The following is a 23,022-nucleotide window of genomic DNA, read 5'->3' on the forward strand; positions in this document are numbered from 1 at the left end:
TATGCGATTAAGTGATCGTTGCCTGGTGCAATGGTTTGGTTTGAACTTTTCACATTTTTTTTCTTGTATTTCTTTTTTTCGACCTAACGGATCTGCACGCTGTTGTAGCCTCTATTTTTATTTCATTCGTCAGGCGCGTGCGCAGTATGATATATTCAGCAAAGCCTTTTCTTGAATAAATGGTGTCACTGCATGCCGCACTGTCGCTCGCCTTTGCGGTGCTCTTCAATTTTCTTGGCCGTGAACAGTGGTCGTTAAATTAAAATGAAATTATGCTGTTTTATGTGTAAGAACCACGATCTAATTATGAGGCACGCCGTAGTGCGGTACTCTGGGTTAATTTTTACCACCTGGGGTTCTTTGACGTGCATCTATATCTAAGTACACGGGTGCTTTTGCATTTCGCCCCCATCGAAGTGGGGACGCGGTGCCCGGGATTCATACCCGCGACCTCGTGCTTAGGAGCCCAAAACAGCAGTCGTAAAACGGAACGTTGTAATTTAAATTCTCTCGTTTTACAAGCGAAAACCACAATCTGTATATGTCACGCACGTTGTAGCGGGGCCTCCGGATTAATTTTTCACCACCTATGGTTCATTAACGCGCACCCAATGCGCGGTACAGCATCGTTCTTGCATTTCGTCCTCATAGGAACGTGGTAGCTGGGCTGGGATCGAACGCGCGACCTCGAGCTCAGCTGCGCACTGCCGTAGCAACTGTGCCACCGTGGCAGGCAACATGGAATAAACACTTAAAGTTAGCAGCGCGAGTTCCTTTTTCACAGAGGTTTAATTTCTCTTCTGCGCGATACTGCGGCGCACACGGAAGCATATGTGGCGTTGACTGATCGCGCCGCATTTTCACAACTTCACCGGTGATCGTGCGGCGATAGGGGCTTTGGTTGAACGCTGCGTCGAAGGGATGTCTACAAATGACGCTGTCATGAGCTCGGTGTATCTCTATTTTGTGTTATGGGCCAACTTCTTCTGTTAGAAAGCATTCTGCGCAGCTCAAGAAAACAGCAGTTCTTTTTCGTTTCATTGCCGTGCGCATTTGGTACCCATTTTTTGCGCCACGCAAAAAAAAAAAAAAAAAACACGTGCTGCTTTCGAAACCACGGCGCTGCTACATCACACTTGTGCGAAGCTCACGCAACAAAATTACTCGTTCAATAGACGGTGCGCTTCGGGAATAGCGCCGGCTCAACGCGCGCACTGAGGCCTTACGTACTCCAGATGACAACAGCGGCCCCTAGCAACCCTATAGCGGCGGTCAAAATTGTCATCGCACTTTGGGCGCGTCTCTCCCGGGCGCGCGTGCGGCGGCCGTCGCCCTGCCCCTTGTATCCAACATAGCCGTGTACAGTAGTGGCGCGACCCTCTGTGGTGGAGGCACCTAAAAAAAATTCCAGGCTCACTCTGGTGTCTGGGTCTTCGGAATATGTCGGTGGTGTTAAAGAATAAATAAAAGAAATAAATAAAGAAGAGATAGAAGGCAAAACGTGAAACTACAGAAGATCAAGTAGAAGGGTGACAGTGGAAAAAAGAAAAGGGGGCAAGAGTACATAAAAAAAGAAGGTTGTAAGGTTGGTTGATATATGTGTAAAGAAGCATGCAAGAAAATATTGAGCAGTAGGGAAGAGCTGGAAACGGATGAATGGGGAAGCTTAGGAATCGAGGTCACCTGGTGGTATAACGTGCTTCATGTCTTTGTTCGTGATATGAGAACGTCAGGTTTAAGTTATAGCTTTTAGCGATTCTAAGTTGCTCGTGCCAAATTGATTCCTGTAGGGAGCGGGCATTTAAACATGCTTATGAGATATAATTCTCTATATTTGCTGGCGCGAGGCGGACGGACATTTGTCTGTGGCACACAGAGCCTTGCTTTATCCAATATATCGTCATTTTCATTGATGTTCCAAACTACTACTTCAGGTGAATTGCGTTTTGTATCTGTGAGATGGCCGTTGAGTCCTGCACGAATTTCTCCAGTCTCACCTATGTATTGTTTGTTACAAGCGGTACATTATAGAGAGCAGACTGCGTTGCTTGACGTGCGCGTGAAAGCCCAATTTACCTTGTGAAATTAATCCGACGTTGTTTTTTCTACTGTAGTAGTAGATTGTCTGTGTTTACTCGTAGCACCTGGGGCGGCCACAGGGACGGGATGTTGACTTCCTCTCTGTCCTTAGTTTGCCATGTAGCAGAATGTCCATCAAATTTGTGTTGCGTCTCTAGGCTACTCTGGCCGTATGGGGAAAAGTTTCATTGAGTTTATGGTTGCTGGTCAGAATGGGACAGTGTTTATTGAGAATATTATTATTCATGTTAGGGAGTGCTGTTGAGGATTGAGTAGGGAGAAGAGGTGATGGGGGGTTCCTGTGATCTTACGGCGGGGTTTGGGGACATCGACTCGTTCAAGCTTGGTATCACCGTTGCAGGCTCTTTAAATGGTAGTGTTCGGGCAGTTCCTGTTTGATAGGCTTTCTTCAAGGTGAAAATAATTTGTTTATGTTACAAATCTATGCAGACTGTCCGGGCAATGTCCCGATATCATAAGTAAAATTAAGTAATGGGTTTTACGTACCAAAACCATGATTTGATTATGCGGCGCACCGTAGTGGGGCACTTTGGAAATTTGGACCATCAGGAGTTCTTTAAAGAGCACCTAAATCTCAGTACACGGGGGTTTTCGCATTTCGGCCTCACGGAAATGCCACTGCCGTGGCGGGGATTCGATCACGCGAACTCGTGCTTAGCGTACTATAAGTACGTCGTCTATGTATGGTAAGTATGTGTGGGGCGTCCCTGTGTAGCGAGATAGGTAATCTGTTTCTAGTGTCCCCACATGTTCGCGTAGGTTGGTGCAAAATGTGTATCCATACTTCTCCAACGTATTTGTAGTTATTAATTGCCTTCAAGTTCTAAGTAGTTATATGTTAGAACTAGTTCAAGAAGAGTCAAGGGGACTTCAATAGAGTGTTGTGCATTGTGATTTGGCACCGTTTGTTTTACTGAAAATAAACCATCGGTGACTACAATGTTCGTCAACAGGGTCGTAACGCCTACTGTTGCGAGAATGATGTTTTGTGGTATTGTTCCTTTAGTATTATTGTCCCCTGTAATTCTCAGTAGAAGGTAGGGGGTGTATCTTGTACAAAGAACTGAATTATCTTGGGTAAATCACCATTAACATGGTTAAGAAATATGGAGAGGCTCCCTGTCGGACTGTGTTGTTTATATACAAGGGCATCTGATAGTATCAAATAAAAAAACACATACCCAAGTTGAACTGCCTCCAGCCGACTGCAATCGATTCTTCACGTGGCAACTTATCACCGCTAAAAGCTGTAACTTAAACCTGAAATTCTCATATTAAGAAAGGCACGTAAGACGTTATGCCAACAGCTAACCTCGATTATTCAGCTCACCTATTCCTCCGTTTCCAGCTCTTCCCTGCCTCTCCCCCACAACCGAAATTTATATTATCTTCCAAGCTTTTATGTATGCAGCAACCATACAACATTTCCCAATGTACAACTGCCCCCTCCTGCTTTTTCTGCTGTCACCCTCTTATTTGTTCTTCCGCAGTTTTTCTTTCTTTTGCTTGAAGACCCTCACCAACACATTACAAAGACCCAGACCCCAGAATACCTTTTTCGGCACCTCCACCACATAGGCCCGCGCCACTCCTATATACCGCCGTGACGACGCCTACGCCAACTACTGAGAGCCTTGAGAGACCCAGCCGCTGCCTTCTAACTTCCCCAGCCATTGCCTCAGGACTCGGTGTTCCAATTTTAGCGTTAACGCTCAAAATTACCCTAGGCACTGCTCCTGCGCGACTCAAGTCAATGTTCGTACACATGCCTTTTTATTACTTGCGCACGTACTCACCGGTTTTTCTAAAACTGGGGCGCCTAGTGTTCCTCTATATGCTCCCACAGGGGGAAGACTTGCGCGCAACTTTTCCGGCGCCGCTCGCATCACTATTCGCCGAGCGCCATCACATGGGGCAAAATAACGTCAAATGGTAAACTGCGCCGCTGCAAAGCCAACTTTACAGGCGGGGCGCCGACTCATCGTTTCCGTCAGTGCCATTGACCTTGCAATGAGCGGACCATCGAGCGTGCGTTCGATTCATCGCCTGCCGGTCGCAACTACGGTATTCGATGAGATTAAGTCAAGGACCCTCGCGAAGTGACACTAAACACGTCATCGTGACGCTCGTGTGCAAGTATGACGGGGTGCAGCGCACCAAACTGCAGAAGCCGCACGGAAGGTGGCAAAGCTTCTTACGCGGTGTCATGCGGGCAGACAGATGTGCGCCGACGACGGGTGGGGCTACTGCCTACGGGCCGAGACTGGCCGGCTCCGAAAGGGACCTGGGTATGCGAGGTGCATTCGCCTTGTTTGCGCTAAAGCAACATTTATCCCGCGTAACACCACATTTAACGCCGAGATGCGTACGCCTGGCATGAGAGGTTGTTCCCATCTTGAACGATTTTCGGCGCATATGTGCAGCGCGACACAGACGCGGGACGAATAATGAACTATATGTCCGTGTCGCGCTGCACATATACACTAAGAATTTTAACTTAGCAACTCGCCCAATTTGCTGTGTTGCTGCTTGTACGATTGTGCTGGCTGTGTGGGTGTCGAACAGTGTGTTCAGAACAGTGTGAATTCTAGCAGGTACACTTTGCCCGCTGTACCCTGGTGTTACTCCCTTCAGCCTTTTCTTTTATTTTTTGCAGGTGTTGTCATTTTCATGTAACATTGATTGATGTGCTAGTGTTCATTTTTGCGTAGTAAGCGAAAAGTGCGCTCTCTCTCTCCTATTAGACAGCTGTGATAAGTTCAGCATTAACCGGCCGCAATATCTTCCTTGTTAGATTGGCCTTGCTCGACGTGACGAATGTAAAATTCAGCCTGTATGCTTAATACGCGCTGTGTTATAATAAATTGACCTGAGCAGTATGGAGCGATCAAGAAATACGCGTTCTCATATTACAGTCAGCACTGTGTGAATAATTTGCAAGTTTGTCATCTTGGTATGATTAGTGTAATAAGAATAAGCTGTTGTTACTCTTAATAGCTTGTTGCCTTTCCAGTTGCTTTGAATTCTGCCTCCCAAGACTTCAAGAACCAGCACTCTTGCCCTGCTGCCGGCAGCCATTGGTCATCCATTCCCTTTTACGAAATAAATTTGATCTAGAAACTCCTGCACATTGAATCTTTTTCCACTTGCAGTTTTGCTGCTACGAAGCATCTGTTTAGTCTGCGGTGGGAATGAATCGCAAAAATAAGCTATGCATAAAATGTGCGAATGTAAACTTTAGAAATGCGTTTAAATCTACGTGTCTGCATCACATATATCGAAAAGGTGCAGCTGCTGTGAATGAGGGCTAGTGATAAATGACGCTCTGTTAACACTCTGTGACATAACTGCAGTAACTATCGTTCGCTTGGCGACGATCATTAACCGGCTTGTTTCGGCAGTCAAAATTGGCTCATATAATTCTACGCCTTACGTGTATGAAGTTTTGTTCAAACACCCTTTAAAACATTTCTTACCTTCCGGCCTCGGCGAGACAACTTCATATGCATGCTGAAAAACATTGCACTGCGTTTTGTTGCAAGGTACTGCGGGTTTGCACGCGAAGATTCGAGCTGTTTGAGCCACGGGTGTAGTCAGGATTTTATTTCGGGTGATTGAGCGGGTCTTGCCATTTATATGCATTTTCGTGCGTATATGTATATGCAAACTGAAATTTTCAGGGGGCTGCAAAACTACTCCTCTCCGGTTACGCCAATGGTTCGAGCGTAGCCTGCATTAAAAAGCCACCTTTCTCAGCATTTGAGAACAGGGCCGCATGTAGCACGCTACCAGCAGACAAAAAAAAGCAACTGAAACACTGTGCAGCATTTGCTTCCTGCGCCCGCGAGGAGTAGCTTCACTGCATAGCTGAAACATAATGCCGGACCTATGCGCAGCTCCGCTTTCTGCGGGAGCATATACGAGAACACTAAGCGGCGCCTCCCGCCATGCCAAACTACAAACGCGTGCCGACTACGTCACCTACGTCTTCTGCTCAGCTCTTTGAAGGCTTGCTAACACCGCACAATCCCCCCTCCCCCCCCCCCCCAACGCTTTCCTATGTCTATTTTATCTACCGCCTTCCCACCCGTCCGCTCTTGTCTCCTGGACTTGGAAAGTATGCCTGAAAACGTCAAGCCACAGCGCTCATTTTCTATTCCGTCAAATCTTTTGCAGCTAACCTCCACCAGTAACGAGCACACGTGGCATTACTGTACTAACCTGTTAAATCTAAGCTACCGAGGATGACAAAGTTGCCTTTGTTGAAGGTAAGTCATCCGATCTAAACATTGGCCAGTCTTTCTGAGGGACTTTATCCCTGTTTATAACCTTTATAGCAGTGTACTGCTCTATGGATCTATCCAAAAAACGAGGAACTTATGTCCCAGCGGTATTTAATGATGTCAGTGACGATTTATGCGATTTTCTAAAAAGAAGAGCACTGGTGAAAAAGATTAGCATGAGGTGCTTAGAAACAATGCAAGAATGAAAATTCTGTGTGGCTTTAGGGTCATGCTCCGTTCCATGTTTACTCTTAAGTCATGCGTCTAGTCTACTTATCGCAGCTTGTCAAGTTGTACTTGCTTCTCTGATAATCGATTCCTTTCTTCATATCTATTTTCTTTCTTATGTTGCACAGGACGGGATCCTGCTATCTGATCTTTGTGTGGTATATCATTGAGCCATGTAAATGCCGATGTATCCACCAGCTGCAAGGTCAGCCGTCAAGCACTATGTGCTTAGGCTGACCAGCAGATTCATGTGTATGAAAAAAACGGGCGAATAAAACTGTATTGTATGTGTCAGCCCCCTTTCTTATATTGTATTTTAAGTGTGGTAGACCATTGAATAGTCAATGTAACCATCGCTAGATAATTCCGGAAGTTGTGTACCTGTAAATTTTTTATTGAGGTGGAATACGTCTGCGAACTGTATACTGCATGAAATTTCGCAACGCACTGTTTGCTTGCGTGTTTTGGACTATACAAGAACATTTTGCACGTAATTCCATCAAACAAATACATCGTAAACCTGCAATTGTGGTGTTCCTAACTTGTGAAACAATTTGGCGGGAGTATAATTTCTTTCTGAATATATGTATAGGTTCTTTTCTTTTGTGTGTGCCTCGTAGTGTTTTACCCGAGCGCTCATTTAATCATGGAGCGCGAAAGTGGTACTTCGTAATAGCGAAACACTGCGCACACAAGTTTTCCTTCAGTGGTCAACTCAACGTCGCGCAGCGTCCCAGTAGCGACCTGAGTGGTTGAGCTGGTACTTGTTTCATTCCACTTCCTTCTCCCGGTTCATCATTCCGTATATTAGAAATTAAAGAGACAAGTTATGTAATGCAAGTATAGGGAACGGGTGCTTTTAATCGAGCCAAGTACTGTTCCCAGAAGCCCTCATTTGTGAACATTTGTTTGTCGAGATTAAGGACCGTGGGTTCGCATGCGTAAGCGATGGTCAGTAAGCCACCCATATCCCTCGAAAGTACAACAACAATCGTCTAAGTACTAGCATATCGCACAGTCGAACACTTGCACCCACCGGTTGCATGCCCGCGACCCACACCTCGCCGCAGCCCTTGGCTTATTGGCGACGACCGCCCGTGTACACTTGGTTCCTTGCAACGCGAAAGATTCTTTGCGCTTACGGATCCATTCGAGCACTGCGCAGCTGTTCATAACTATGCCACGCGAGCGCGCGTGTTTCCTCACGATTACACCCAGCAGCAGGAATCCTGGAGCTGCAAAGATCGAGGCCTCGACCCGAAGTTTCCTAACAGAAGACTCAGAATTTTTCAATCCGCTTATCCGAAAGCAGTGTACAAAAAAATGTGTTCAACACTCGGCAAGCGTGCAAGGCGGTGCTTCGTACACGAGGGGTGTAATATCAGGACATGCACAGTCAGGAGGTGCGAAAGAAGACGGTATAGTTTATTGTATAGAGGAGAGGCGTATATGGTCACAGGGCTGCGATTTGGGTTTGTAACTTCACTTGAGCTCGCTCCAGCGCTGCTGGAGGTAGGTGATACCCGGCCTGTAGATTTCTTCGAAGTGAGGAAGCTCAGTCTTCATGCGTTCGTAGTAGGCAGTCAGCTTGGGGAACTTAGAAGTATCCACGGAGCCGTTCTGAAAAGCAGAGTGTGTAGGGATTCAGGGAAAAGCAAACCACCGTCTGCTGCTACCCTCCCGATAGCGCGGTCTGCTTACTAACAAATGCACAGCAGTGGCGAGGTAATGAATGCCGCAAGGAACTGTAGCTATAGCGCACAGAAGGGCCATAAGAAAGGGAGTGCCACCGATTGTGTGAAAAACGCTCAAACGATTCGAACTAGTTGGAGTCGGAAGCGTTGAATGGCGACCGAGTAGGAATACAGCGCGCATTGAATAATACGAGTGGCAACTAAAACGTGATAGCCGATCGTGAAGTGCCATTGGTTAGGACGATTATTCTAAGCTGAAGCGAACGGAGACAGCAACTTACCTCAAGGCAAATGGTCAGGTTTGCGACCAGGCAAAAGTCAGCGAGTGTGAGATTGTCCCCGGTGGCGTACTTGCCATCGCTGACGAGATATTGGAGACCCTGGACGACGTTGGTCTCGAAGGCTGCCACCTCTTCATCCGATGGCTTTTTGTTGTCCCAGAAGCGCGGACGCTGGAAAGGCGACCATAAAAGGTGTGAATTTCAGAAAGCAAATAGTACCACGACCAAGTTGTGGTTGGATGTGGACTGCAGTGGTGACAAGCTATAAGCACAGACAGGAAGTAATGAGCTGGCTTTAAGTGAAGGATTCGCGTGAGCTGGAGAAAGTTGACGAAAGAAACGGCGCTTTACACGGGAACGCGAGGGATGCATGTTATTGCGCTCGTCCAAAGCAACACCTTTAGTGCAAAGAAAAAGTTCGTGTGTGCCGCTTGTCTGCGAAACAAGAGCTAGGGAGGCGGCACGTCTCCCGTCATTGCACGTAAGGGCGACGGGGACAAATCGTTGTATATCGGCCGTAGATATAATATGCATTTCGAAAATGCAAGCTGAAGGATGATAATATGCCATAGCAACAACAATGTAATGGTTATGAGCCTGAACTCTACATATGAACTCTACAGTAGGCTTCGAACCATCGCATGTGTTGCACTCGATCGGGGAAAGGCCCAAGTTCCCGAGCATAAAGCCGTTTCTGTAGAGTCATTTAGGGCGTAGAAACAATTAGAGAATGCACTCACGAAGAAGAGCAGCTGGAACGGTTGAATAGTACTGGCAACAGCGGCGAGAACGATGTCGATTCGTGCGCGCTCCTTGTAGCACTTAGGGTAGAGGTCGGAGTCGGGAGCATGCTTGCGCAGCAGGTAGTAGGCAATAGCATTGCTGCGGTACGAGTAAAAAAAAAAGAGAAAATGGGCATGAAAATGTATACATGGTAACGGTGCGTGCCAACTGCGCGAAGTTGGCCAAACCCGCCGTGGTTGCACAATGGCTATGGCGTTGGGCTGCTGAGCACGAGGTCTTGGGATCGAAACCCAGCCACGGTGGCCGCATTTCGGTGGGGACGAAATGCGAAAACACCCATGTACTGAGGTTTAGGTGCACGTTAAAGAAGCCCAGGTGTTCGAAATTTCCGGAGTCGTCCACTACGACGTGCCTCGTAATAAGAAAGTGGTTTCGGCACGTGAAGCCCCGTAGTTTTGAAGTGGGCCAAAGTGAAAAAAAGAAAGAACAAGGAAAGCGGGTGAAAAAACAACAAGGAAAACATTTATTCTGCAAAAATATTAAGATCTTACGGTGGTGGCGCTACACTTGAGCATCCCGTAGCCGGAGCGCTAGAAGGCCCAGCGAGCCAACCTTGAGTGTTCGTCGCCACTGTGACTACCTATTCAGTGGGCGAACAAATAAAAGGCCCGGAGCGCGCTGAGCAACAAAGGAGAAAAGGCGGGCCCCCGTCGTCACACACGGGCCGGAAACGCAAAGGCAGCGTCCATCTGGTACGGTTGTTTGCTTGAGACTATTGTCGAAGATGCATTGTAGGGGTGACTGCCTTGTATAGGAAGGCCAGACATTGTGCTACCATGCCAAGGTCGCAGGGAGTGCGTCGGGTGAATGACCGAGTGGGATTTCAGCTGGTGCCGGCCGCTGTTAGCGAAGGGGTCTACGTGGAGGCGGAGCTGCGGGTTGCACCACCGGGAACAGAGGGGGTGGTGGACAGGGAAAAAAAAATGGCGTTCGAGCACTGGGATGGTGTTCGAGCACTGGATGGCCGTGTTTCGACATTTGCGACACGAGTGGCTGCTGTAAACCGCGAACAGAATGATTAGTTTATGTATTAAGGGCGCGATGACGGAATAAACGTGCTATCGTAGCTTGACGAGGCGATTGTGTTAATGTGTCGGTAAAGGAAATAGAACCTAAATTGGGTTATAGAACGCAGGCTGCTGCAAGCGTGGTATTCGATTGAGTAAGAGTGAGAAGAGCAGAGCGTAGACTTGCCTTTCGTAAACGATGAAGTCGTCGTCGTCGACAAGTGTGGGCACCTTGTGGAAGGGATTGATCTGTAAAGAAGGATGGGAAATTGTGAGAGCGTGCGCGACGAACTCGCACAGTGAGCAGGAGATATTGACAGAGCAACGCCGTAGTCGGTCACTGTGGTACTGCTTCCAAGTTGGTTAAAGAGGAGTAGCGGTGGCACAGGAAAGAATGAGAAAATATAAAGTCATGAGAGGGCGGTGAAAAATAACGAAAGGGGCATTGCAGTGAAGGGCAGCAGGAAGAAAGAATGTATGAGCAGCAAGCGTATGGTTGGCAGCGTAAGGGAGGAGGGCTATAGCAACCGAGAAATACACTAGTAGAAGGGAATGATACAGGAAAATGAAAGATGCACGGGAAGTATCACGGTTAACTAATGTATATTAACGAAGAGAATTATCAGGCGATGAAGCAGCGGCGAGAACGCGTGTGCGGGAGTATTTGGAAAAGTGCAGTTGCGGGAATTGCTTGGTTACTATAGCTTTCCTCCCTCGCTCGGCCATCCACACGCTTGCTGTTCTTACGCCTTGTGTTGGTGCTGCCGTTCACTGCAATGCTCCTTTCGCTCTTTTTTACCGCCCTCTTATCACGTTGCGAGAGACAAGCCGAAAGGGCTCAGTCATGGCGGGATACATCCAGTCTACGGAGTCGTCCAGGCAAAAGTGCTAAAAATAGGGAAGGGGCCGAGGGACGCGGTGTTCGAAACAAGAACACAACTGGCCGAAATGCAACCTACTGAAAACTCGCAACAAGAAGTACCGCGCCGTGCCCAGTATGCCAGTGAGAATGAATTGGAAAGGCTCGATTGAGCATACCGCAGCACTAGGGGAAGGAGCAGCAAGAAAAATGAAAGTTAGCTACAGCGAAGGTGGGGCAGTACTCTTTCGGGAAGGCAAGAGACGATAGCCATAATATGGCAAATGCAAAGAGATGGGCTTGCAGAAAACTTGTACTGTTACACAATGCGTACGGCAGGGGGTGTACTACACGAAAGCTGAATGGTGCATGCCGTCTGGAACACACGCATAAAAGCAGAATGTCGGCACAGTATACATAGTTATGCAAAAAAAGTAGTAAGGCGTGCAGACAGGACACAAGAGTGGAGAAGTGGACAACACGAACGCCGAATATCAACTGAAGGGAGTACCGAGGCGAAAAAAGAAACAAAACTCATCAGGCAAGCTCTGGAATGGTATCACCACGTGTCATTCGGGTACATGTGCCGGCCAAGGAGCAAGGAATTTCCTCAGCAACGTGTATTGAGGTTGCTAGACATGACCTCGGTCTTCGAACAAAATCATGTTTGTTGGCAGTACTCCCCAAGATCTGTGAAGGCGTTGTTAAACTTTCATTCGAAGCATTCCAAAGTAGTAAAAAACAGAATTGCCATGTCGTGCCTTAAGACTTTTCTCGCCCGATCCTGCATGTACAATATGAGCGCCAGTATGAATGCGCAGGTCCGGCGCCTATTAGAAGCAGGGTAACCTAGTGTAGCAGTGGCCACTGTGGCTGAACGCCTAGAGAAGTAGGTTTCGAGGGCGACGGACGTGATTACAGAAAGTAGTAATAACAAAAAAAAAAGAGTAGTGGCTATTCTGTACATTCATGCAGTGTCGCACAGGTTTAAAAAAAAGTTGCAAGTAGATATGTTAATGTTGCTTTCATTGCTCCCAATAAGCCTGGTAAGATATGCGCTGCCGTGCAGAGGAAAAAAGCGCAAGTAAAAGGAAAAAAAAAGGAACAGATTTGTCCAGTGAAGCACAATAAGAGAAACTGTGTTACCGACTGTCGTATGAGTGTAGTTTATAAAAATCCCCTTAGCTATGGCCAGTTCAACGTACGGCAAACGGGGCGGTGTATCAATCAGAGTCTAATGGAACATAAAAGGTCGTTAACCGGTGGATCGCCGTCTGATCTTTCTTTACATTGACAAGATTGTAACTGCACGCCAGAGTTAGATGAATGTGCGATATTGTACAGGCATAAGAATGAAGATGCGCGTCTTGTGGTAGAGGCACGGCATATCTATAATGGTGGAAGTGTGTGCATGAGTCAGTCTTCGATTACTTGACATCAGGAGGAGATTAAGTGCCTGAATAGTTATGTCTCACGTAGACCGGCACATGTACCCGACTGACACGTGGTGATACCATTCCAGAGCTTGTGCAGATGAGTTTTCTGTCTCTTTTTCAGCCTCAGTGTTCCCTTCAGTCGATAGTCTGTGCTCGTGTTGTCCACTTCTCGACTCTTGTCCTGTCTGAACGCCTCACCTATTTTTTGTATAATGAATCCTTACCAACTAGCTCAGCTTTCTGTCGTTCTAAACAGTAAACGTAGCTGATCGCGGTGGAGCCATTCGAAATGATGGTTGCATGCAACAAGAACAGAAAATGCCAGCGCCATGACTGAAGGGCGTATGAAATCGGAATGCTAGGAAAAGCGAGTGTCATGGGTGCTGCGGTACAGACATGAAAGGTCGTACCCAGGAAATATATTCGTGGGAGAACGGCGGAAAATCAATTTGCATACGAACATATCCATGTGCAGAAAGCACATTGTTTACACTGTGTACAAAAAGTCTAAATTGATAATGCAAGCACTCATATGTACATATGGTATGATGTAAGGAGTCATCACGTGCCTCTTTCAGAGGCCATTCCTTCAGAACATAAAAGTCAATTGAACTTAAACGTTCGCATATGGAAGTGGTGTATAATCGAGGGTCGGCAGGAGCCATCATCCAACTCCCTTGGTTTAAGGGGCTGCATAGATCAGACAGAAAAGTAATGCATGGAAAGCCAGCCACATGCAAAACGAATGGCCTGCGGCCAGAGAGCGTCAATTGAAAAAGAGGTGGAAGTCCGGTGTGGTAAAAAAAAAAAAAAAACAGCGATGCGCGTTAAGGCAGTGATAAACACTATAAACATGCGGCTGCGTACGAAGCAACTCGTAGTGGAGCACAGATCGATGGAGTGACGTAAGCACCGGTGCAGGGGTTCACCGATCCTGCGGCTGAGGACGGCAAGGTGAGCACGTCCAGGAAAGAAGCGGTCTCGGAAGGAAGGCCCGCCAGGGCGCAGGTACGGCCACACTAAAATCGGGAGTAGGGCTTTTACTTCCCGGCACGGAGGCATCCCGGGACGTTTGAAGGAACGTGCATAGAACGCAGAAAGTAAACTGAATGATGTACTTGCGCGATAGAACGAAAGCAGTCGTAATTTTGTGGTGGACAGAAAAGCCTGCAGCACAGGCCGCGCAAAGCGCTTTCAAAAAGGTAATTAGCGAGGTGACATTAGAAAAAGATGGGCTTCCCTACATGAATTGCAAAGGTACTAAGAAAACACGCTCGCAATAAGTACAGCGGCCGGACAGCGAAAGTTAACCGCAAAAAAGAAGACTGCGTCAAACAGCGGAACCTAATGACAGCATGTTGCGTAAAATGCTCCAACTTCTTAATACTGTGCGATACTGCCACTGTTGCAAATACATTCATAGAAGGCGATATCGTAAAAAAGCATGTATTTTGTCTTAACTTCACGTACAACGCTTCGAGCTCGGAATGCACGCAGACAACTAAACTCACTCGCATATCACTTCGAGATCGGAACACGAGCGAATAACTACTAGCCGACACGGATATCACTTGTGAACATGCAACGGCCTGCACTCGTTACTCTCAGAAGAGAACGAACCACGCCCACAAACCTTGAGGTATTCCTCGCTGAGGTGCTCCTTCTTAGCAAAGTCCAGGTTCTTGAGCGTAATCTCGACGCCCAGGTACTTGGCGAGCGAGCGAACGAAGCCACAGGGTGGACTGCCGGGCAGGTTGTACAGAACGGGGGCCTGGGTTGGCATGGCTGCGAGCTGACCGAAGGAGCGAGGCCTAGTCGGGGACGGAGCGTCGGCGGATGAGCGCGAATGGGTAGCGTCTCGCACGGCGGGGGCCCTTTTTGATGGGCGGCACGGCGCCGGGGAGAGGACCACTTGCGCCCTCTCCCGCCGGCTGCGTGGCGCGCCACCCCCTGGCATGCACAGATACGAGCAAGGCGGGAAAAGAAAAAAAAAAAGTAAGAAAGAAAGAAAGTTGGGAAAAAAGAGAGAGAAACACGGCCCATGCTTTCTTTCCTCGGTCGACCAACAATGAAATAATGGACTTGTAAGTAGATAAACAAAATATGCATAAAAAAATGAGAGGGGTGGGCAGTTGTACGGAATGGAGCACGAGGCCCTTAACATTCTGTTTTCTTGGAGTCGCCTATCTTTCTCGGCGTGTCGTGCTTGAATCGGCAAGATAAACAATCCCACACTTTCAAAGTGCACACTTGTTTCAGTTACAGATGCCTAATTGCCCTTCAAATGTATTTCAGCGCGGGAATCAGTCTGTTATGAAAGTTCGGAACTTCGTGAGCCGTAATGTAAGTCTCGCATCGATGCTATATGTTGCAAAGGTAATAATGTATCTGCGACAGCAAGGCTAATCAACACTTCAACAAGCGCTGAGTTCGCATTAGAAGCAGCGTCCGCAACAGTGTTCGTACGCTGTAAGCGTAAAACCGACAAGACTATATGGCTGCATAGAATGGGACATCATGAAGACGTCATCACTGTTCATTTCGCGGCGTTGTGAAACTTGATTACTATAACGCGTAGTTGTTTGCTGCGTCAGTTAAATTTTTCCAACGTAGCCGAGTATTTAGAATGAATCCTCAGATTTACGGCTCTTTCCAAAGTTCCTTAGAGAAACGGATATTTTGTGGCAGTGTTGGCGTGTGGCTTTACCTGTAAGGCCTTCTTGCGCTGGGCGCCACAAGTTTACGCCAATTTGTTTGTGGGGCATGGTAAGCACCAGGTACGTCAAAGACATACTCTTCGGAAAAACCATTTTTCGCCTCGTCTTCTCAGGAGAAATTCTACAGTCCTTAGGGTCATTCTATTTGTGCTGTAGCGCTTTTGAGCCTTCGGTCAGTAATGAACACTTCAATGAAGGAAAAAAAGCGCCAGGTCATTTCGAGTGACGATTATGATGTCTTCTCTTGTTCGGTGCGCTGTATAAGTTCCTCAACGTGTACAATCATATTGGAAACATCAACGCATGGACCGCAGTCCGTGAAACTCACAGTGGTAACCGTTCATGAAATTCTCGTCGACTGTGTCATGATAGAATAACCCTTTGCATTGCAAATGACAAAGCCACCACGAAGGGTCCCTTCGTGGTGGCTTAGTAGCTGTGACGTAGCGCTGGTGAGCACGAGGTTGTGGGTTGGATACCCGGCCACAGGGCCCGCATTACGACATGGGTAAAGCGCAAGAACGCGTTTTGTACATGGCATGGCTCCGTAATAACTCAGTACGGTCAGTATTAATCCAGATCATTACCGCGAGGCACTCACACAATCCGCTGCGGAATTTCGGGAACGCGTTAACTGTCACAATATCAATAATCAAATTTAACGTGCGCTGAATTGACTCTCGTGCAAAATTACGGCAAGAGTGGGACATCTACTTGATATCCTGTGGTTCGTCAATACAAAGCAGTCAAATTACAATGGTACGCACATACCTCGAATCGTATTTATGAACCTACGGCTTGCGTTTTTGGTGACGATACTGTGCATAGATATATTTCTTTGGTATAGCACTTCGCATATCTTTTTTTTAGATTCGAGTAAAGCATGCACTGTGCGTAGTTTGAAGAGTTTATAAAACTTGTGGTTTGTATTTTATGGTCAGACTGCAGAGTGTCGTTGCAGAGTGTCGTGTAATGCAGAGTGTCGCAATACCTTGCGAAAGTTGTGCATTTCATCCCAAAGAAGCAAACTGAAATTGCAAGGAGCTTTTCTTGTTATGATCACATATTTGTAGTGCTTTCAAAAAGACATAACATGCTGCGCACGTCCCACAAGTGGAAAACGAGATTTAAGGAAGCAAAATACGAGCGTAGCGAGCTTCGACTGCTCCTGTTATCTCAAGATAGCTTTCAACAGTGAGGCGAAAAAGCTGATTGTCGCGAAGTTGAGCTACAAAAGGGCAGTGCCTGCTGATACAAGCACATGCCCATTGTTATATTTTCTATGCTTGCTGAGGTGACAATGCTGGTTTTTTTTTTGTATCCACGCAAAAGCGTGTAGTCTTAGCTCATCCATTTACTGTAAAATATAGTCCCCGCCCAAATCAAGTATGAATAAGGCGCTTCAAATAACAGGAGAAGGTGTTTTGTCGAGAATTTCCGTGTGAAAGTATAATTCATTTTTGCTGTACAAAAATATGAACATTTCGAATGTGAGGTTGGAATAAATCCGTCCAACACCACTTATACCTGTTATTTGTTCTACGGCTGTCTCCATTCAATGTCTTTAATGGGAAGTCAAACAGTATAGAGCCATTCACATTACCTTCAACAGCAGTTCACGTTGAACAAAGTTGAATGCACCCACCATGTTAGGCCACCGTTACATGAATAATACCTAGCACAAAAGTAGATTTTCCTGGCGATTCCTTGATTTGTTGTAGTTATACAGGTAGTTTAGAGGCCCGGAATGAGCGCAAAATTTCACTGGGAAAAGCGACAACAAAGGGCAGATGCTCTACTAAGATACAGGTTGTTGTTAAACAACCAGAATAAATAGAGCACAATTGGAAAGGCACGGTCTTGCACGTATACTATGGGATTTAAGGTTCTATGGTTTGATTGACTCAGCGATGAAAGCTTGTGTGTGCGAAGGTGCAAACTGTGAACTTCTTCATTCCCCTCTTTCAATTCCCCCTCTCCCAGTGCAGGGTACCGCCATGTCGTAACGGTGCTGCTTCTTTTTTTTCCCTAAAACTGCTCGATTCACCGATGTAGGGTGCGCCACAGTCTTTACAAAAAAATTTGGTAGATAGCGCCTAGATAAAGGCATGCTCCATGTAGTCCTTCACGTGCACTAGGTGGCCGCGAGGCTAGGGAACACAATTTTTGATTTGAACATGACTTCATTTTTCTTTGTTTTTCCTGATTTTGGCGAGTGATTATTTCTGCTCTAGTAGATAACCCCCTCGAGTCTAAAAATTCACGCAAGACATCGGCTGGAACCCTTTTGTATGCTTCAGCGGTGGTGAGTAGGCGTTCGGTGGTTCATCGCAAATGAGTATTGCTATCCCGCGATTCCTAGTCCTGATATAGGTGTGAGGTACGAATAGTTCTTGAGGAAGTTTCCCCCCTCTCCTGGCTTTTATATCGCAAATAATGGGGACGCATTCCCCATTAAAGAAACATTGCCCTTCCAAGTTGTCTCTCTACAGTTTTCGGCAAAGCAGTTCGATAAGTGTGCAGAGTACCAACAGTGTTTTGCTTGTTGAAACATTGATTGAATCATTGAAGGAAACTGCGCATGTTGTTGTTCAACCGAAAACACTCGACCACCAAACTATAGAAGAAAAAATTATTCCTGCCAAACAGCAGCCTCGCCTTTACTACTGCCTTGACCACGCGTACCCCTCTGTGCTGTTGTGTTCTTGTGGCTGCAGAAAAGAAAAAAAACGGGAAAATAGATTATCTTACAGCGACAACTCGTGTTGAGGAACTCTCTGTTTCCGCTTCCTCCCTGCGAGGTGTGCACTAAGACAGGTAATTGTAGTCTGTGAATGACAACTGTTTCGAAAACACAATCTTGCAGGACATCTTACATGCAGAATCCTACAAGAAATAGAGAAACAAAGGTCAAGTATGGATAGTGAGTTCGAAGAAATATTATAGATAAAAACGTAGACAGCATGAATGAGCAATATAAGACTGTATGTGCACTGTCACAGCCTATCGCTAATCGTCAGAAGCAGTGTCAGTACAGTATATATGTCAATTTACCACCGCAACGGGTGGTTGCACAGTCAAAACTTGTTACACATTTCCGGAAGTATCCGCATTGGTACGTGGAAGCTCCAACTTCCGTTCTACGAAGGAAGTACGTGCCGCTCTCTAAAACCTCCCGGTGCTTTCAGAAGCCACAATTACGCAGCGTTCTATACAGACAAAGAAAGGTCGTCTTCAAGCCACGCAACGAATTTCACGGTAGCCCGAAGAAGAGAGCGGGAAGCTCGCTAAAAGGAGCGGCGTTTCGAACTCCTTTGGCGGCCGGTGATGCCTCGGTGATTCTTACGCGCAGCGCTTACTATGCAGACCCTAGACCGGCGTTGTACGTAGTGGCGACCGCGTTTAAAATAACGCAAAAATGAGGCACCGCTCTTCGCCTCATTCGGGTGGGCACGACGCTTGCGCACGCGACCTCGAAGGCATCGTTGTTGTGGCTACCCCGACGGTGCCGGTATGAATCATGCTCGCCTCCGCCTGCGGCCGCTCTAGCCCCGACGTTCCATCTCCACTCGCTCGCCTGTGGTGCCACCTGAGCGGTTAGTACTGTGCAGCCTTGATAGAGATGCATCAATAGGCCTGCTCGGTAAGCGAAAGGGCATCTGCGAACACACTGCTTACACGAGATGGGCTTCGAAAGATGTATCGTTGGTGCGGTCAGCGTCGGCCTCTTAAAGCCCTCGCTGTAGTGGTTTTCAAGACACTGCTGGTTCAGCTGCGGAAGTGTTTGATTTCTCGGGAAACGCTGTCTTGCACGCAATATTTCTTTTTTAGTTCTCGTTAAAGAAAGCCCAAGAGAATTCCGCGTGCTCATCTTTTCCAAAACTGCACATAATACGTCAGACTATTCTCAGACGTCAGGCAGACGCCTCAGAAGGGCGTCCGCGGTCAAGACGTCTGGCACCTACGAACTTCGCACAGCTTGGCATTGAATACGAGAAGGAATGGGTGGCGAGGGTGTACCTTTGTCCGCTGCCTTCTTGTCTTTTTTGCTGCACGGTCGATTGCGTGTCTTGCCGGCGAGCGCCGAATAGCGGCCTTTGAAGGGGGTGCGGGGGAAGGGGAGAAGGGTCAGGAGCAGTGAAGAATAGGCCACGCGCGCCAAAACAGGCGGGCCGCGCTTCCTAGACGAGGTGCCGCTGTGTCTGGCAATGGAGGACCTTTCTTGTGGCGTTTTCATCTCGACGTCTGCCCCGCTGCTACTATTTCTTCGTTTATTGTTCTTTTCGCTTGCCGTGTGCCTGTGGAATCTCGCGAGTTGTCTGCCTGGGTTTCCTATTGTAGCAGTTCATCCATCTACTCTGGCCACTGCAATTCCTCAGATGCCTCGCTACGTCTCACCAAAGAAAAGAAACAGTAAATGTATGCCACTGCCCATCTTGCGTATCTCTCATTTGCTACCCGGTGTGCCCGCCGCCGACAGTGCGATGTAGCGTGCCGTGGCCCTCAGTCATTAAGTTTCTGTTTAACTCTACAAGCATTCCCACGTACATTCCTCTGAATGCTCCCGCGAATGCACTTTTTAATGTCGTAGGACCTAGAGCCCGTGACTGAACGCGTCATTTCCTAGTACAGCGCGCATGATGTGACCAGACGCTCGTGCGAGTTGCCAACAAGATTTGTATGTGTCCTCCCTGCGCTTCCGCTAAGTCAGATGCAGTTTGTCAGGAATAAATCTTTCTTCGTGCTAATCAGGTGAACAGGCCATTTTCTTCGAGTAAAGTGCATGGAGTGAAGACTACGTAGGCTTTACAAAACTAAATAAAACACCTTTGCTACACAGCCCCTCAACGCATTTTTCGCCGACTATATGCAGGTACCTACGTGCTGCGCTCGAATAACAGTTACATCTCGGTTCACATCAAGATCCTAGTATTAATGAGTGCACATGGCCCAGTCGCGAGCAAGAAATATATTGCATTCTCCTCTAAAAGCGCATATCTTCCCCTGTTAGTACTAATTAAAATGTAACCTTGGTTTCCTCTTCCTGTGTTCGCAGCTTCTGCGTTCCACGTTTCCATTTGTGCTGTTCACGAGTGCGAATGTATCTCCTTTCAGCAATATCTCAGCAATATTAGATAAAGAAAAATAATAAATATCGATAACCCTTGAGTCAGTCGAGCTTTTTGATTATTTCGTTTCTTTTTTGCGCCGAAGTGACTTTGATGCATCCTCGAGTGCTCTTTCACACCATGACGTCCCTACGGCGAAATGCCCAGAACGCTGCCGCATCGAAGTAATTGCCCACAGTAGAAACGCTCTGCAACTTTGTTAAAAGCGCAGTAGCACTTGCAACTGCTCCTATGAACCGCATACTCTCAGCTGGCGTGTGGTTAGACAGGGCAGTGATCAACTCACGCGTTTGCCTACACTGTGAAAAATATATAGGTGCGCGCGCCGCGCCGCTCATTTCTGTATCGTGCGCGGCACCGTCAAGTGGAACAGCGGATGTGGCTTGTTTCGGCGCGTCCCGTCCCGTCAGTGAATGGCCGAGGCCCAGCATTGGGCTGCTTCATCCATGCACCATAAACGCTGGCTCGTGTAGAAGCGCTATTCGAGAATCGACTGTCAATCCATCGCTGCCTGTTGACCGCGAAGTGAGAGGGAGACTAATTTGCTCGAAGATTTTCTTGGTCACTGAAGCAAAAAAATAAGAAACAACAAAACAACAAGTACTCTGTGATGCCATCATTAAGGAATAAAGCACCTACACGGCCTCCATTTTTCATATTGGAGTGAAGAAGACCGCAAGGATGCAATTAGGCTATTACTTTGTACATCATAGACTTAATCTGCTCCTTGTATTAGCAACACACGGCAGTGCTGGGTATGACAGCCCATAAGACTGAGTTGCATGTTCTGCCCTCCTGTCTTAGTGTGTCACTTCATTAAGGTTTAACATAATAACTGACAACTTCTTCCGAAGTCCCTTCCCCGTCGCCCAACCTGAGTGTGTTATTCAGTGAACGTTAGATTAACTCTACTTCGAATCGCTTCACGAAATCAGCTACATTCGCATGCAGGCATTCATACAGAATTATATAACCGTGTTTATTTTGGCTGGCTGTTGCGACTGGTGAGACGACAGCAATCGTCTTGCAGAATTGTAGCAGCCTAAATTCCATCCTGCCCCCCCTCCCCCCCCCGTGGTTGCTTAGTGGCTGCTGTGTTTGGCTGCTAAGCACGGGGTCGCGGGAAATAATCCCGGCCGCGGCGGCCGCATTTCGATGGGGGCAAAATGCGAAAACACCCGTGTACATAGACTTACTCGGACGTTAAAGAACTCCAGGTGGTAAAATTTCCGGAGTCCCCCACAAAGGTGTACCTGATAATCACAACGTGGTTTTGGCACGTAAACAGCATATAATAATTTTTTAATAATCATTTTCCATACAACTTCTACATGCGTTGACTTAAGCCTTCGGAGTTTCCGAATAGTGACAAACCAACTTTATAATGTATGTTGCAGATTTGTCTGCCATCCAACCGACGCATACTGTGGCACGAAAAAAAAAAACACGATGAAGAAACAATGAGACAAACAGTGCCAGAATTATCTGCGCACCAATTCTTCCACCATAATGCTCTGCCATTCATTAATTTTTATTCATTTTATTTCTTGGTTTTAGCAAACAACCTGAAAAGGACGTAAATGTGAGCGTCGTCATTGCAACCAATTTATCGCGGAGGCATCGTACTATGCATTGCTCGACGTCCAAATATATATATATATATATATATATATATATATATATATATATATATATATATATATATATATATATATATATATATATATATATATATATATATATATAAGAAAAGGAACAGCAATAGCTACAGTTACCACTTTGGCACTTGCGATACCCAGACTCTGTTTCTTCAGCTGTTTCCTTTCGAAGTAGTACATCCAGAGGAACACCTTGGTATCATTAAAAAATTTTAATTATGGGGCTTTACGTGCCAAAACCACTTTCTGATTATGAGGCACGCCGTAGTGGAGGACCCCTGAAGTTTTGACCACCTAGGGTTCTTTAACGTGCACCTAAATCTAAGTACACGGGTGTTCTCGCATTTCGTCCCCATCGAAATGCGGCCGCCGTGGCCGGGATTCGATCCCGCGACCTCGTGCTCAGGAGCCTAACACCATAGCCACTGAGCAACCACGGTGGCTTGGGAAGCTAAGATAACATGCTAAATTTAAGACTAAATAAGGACCACATTGACGATGATTCTCCCTAAGCTACTCTGCCCATAGTTTTGCGGAATTCAACTGCAATTGCGGTACTACTAATTTACTTTAACTTGGCATTCATATATATTACACACGAACAATTATGAAACAGAAAGCACACGGAAAAAGTCCATCAACACGGAGCCGCCACGGAGGTTATTCCTGCGGGATACAGACCCCAATTATGATCTGCAGAATACCTGAACCCAGACGTTTTGATGCGTTGCGCATGTGTGCTTGTATCGCTGCGCTTGTTTTATTTAATCTCGCTCGCTCAATCAGTACCTATTTGTGGAGTTCATATTGACTCTTAAGAAAAATA

At 46.8% G+C, this 23,022-nt stretch overlaps 1 protein-coding gene across 1 annotated transcript; it reads right to left on the bottom strand.

Moving 5' to 3' along the window:
• Positions 1-8,010: 8,010 nt before the first annotated feature.
• On the bottom strand, positions 8,011-14,564 carry LOC142574180 (glutathione S-transferase 1-like). Its single transcript, XM_075683330.1, has 5 exons — positions 14,326-14,564; positions 10,585-10,646; positions 9,327-9,468; positions 8,587-8,757; positions 8,011-8,231 (listed from the first exon to the last, which is right to left on the bottom strand). Exons 1-5 carry the CDS (start codon positions 14,473-14,475, stop codon positions 8,094-8,096), a joined length of 663 nt encoding a protein of 220 aa, XP_075539445.1. The 5' UTR covers positions 14,476-14,564; the 3' UTR covers positions 8,011-8,093.
• Between the last annotated feature and the right edge of the window lie 8,458 nt (positions 14,565-23,022).

The sequence above is a fragment of the Dermacentor variabilis genome, chromosome 3 (assembly GCF_050947875.1).
Source record: "Dermacentor variabilis isolate Ectoservices chromosome 3, ASM5094787v1, whole genome shotgun sequence".
Classification (NCBI taxonomy): domain Eukaryota; kingdom Metazoa; phylum Arthropoda; class Arachnida; order Ixodida; family Ixodidae; genus Dermacentor; species Dermacentor variabilis.

Excerpts from the sequence above, each read along its gene's own strand:
- LOC142574180 (XM_075683330.1), bottom strand. The coding sequence starts at position 14,475 with ATGCCAACCCAGGCCCCCGTTCTGTACAACCTGCCCGGCAGTCCACCC. Across the intron at positions 10,647-14,325 it reads TCAGCGAGGAATACCTCAAG|ATCAATCCCTTCCACAAGGT; the intron begins GTTTGTGGGCGT and ends CCTTCTTTACAG. Across the intron at positions 8,232-8,586 it reads ACCTGACCATTTGCCTTGAG|AACGGCTCCGTGGATACTTC; the intron begins GTAAGTTGCTGT and ends TCTGCTTTTCAG.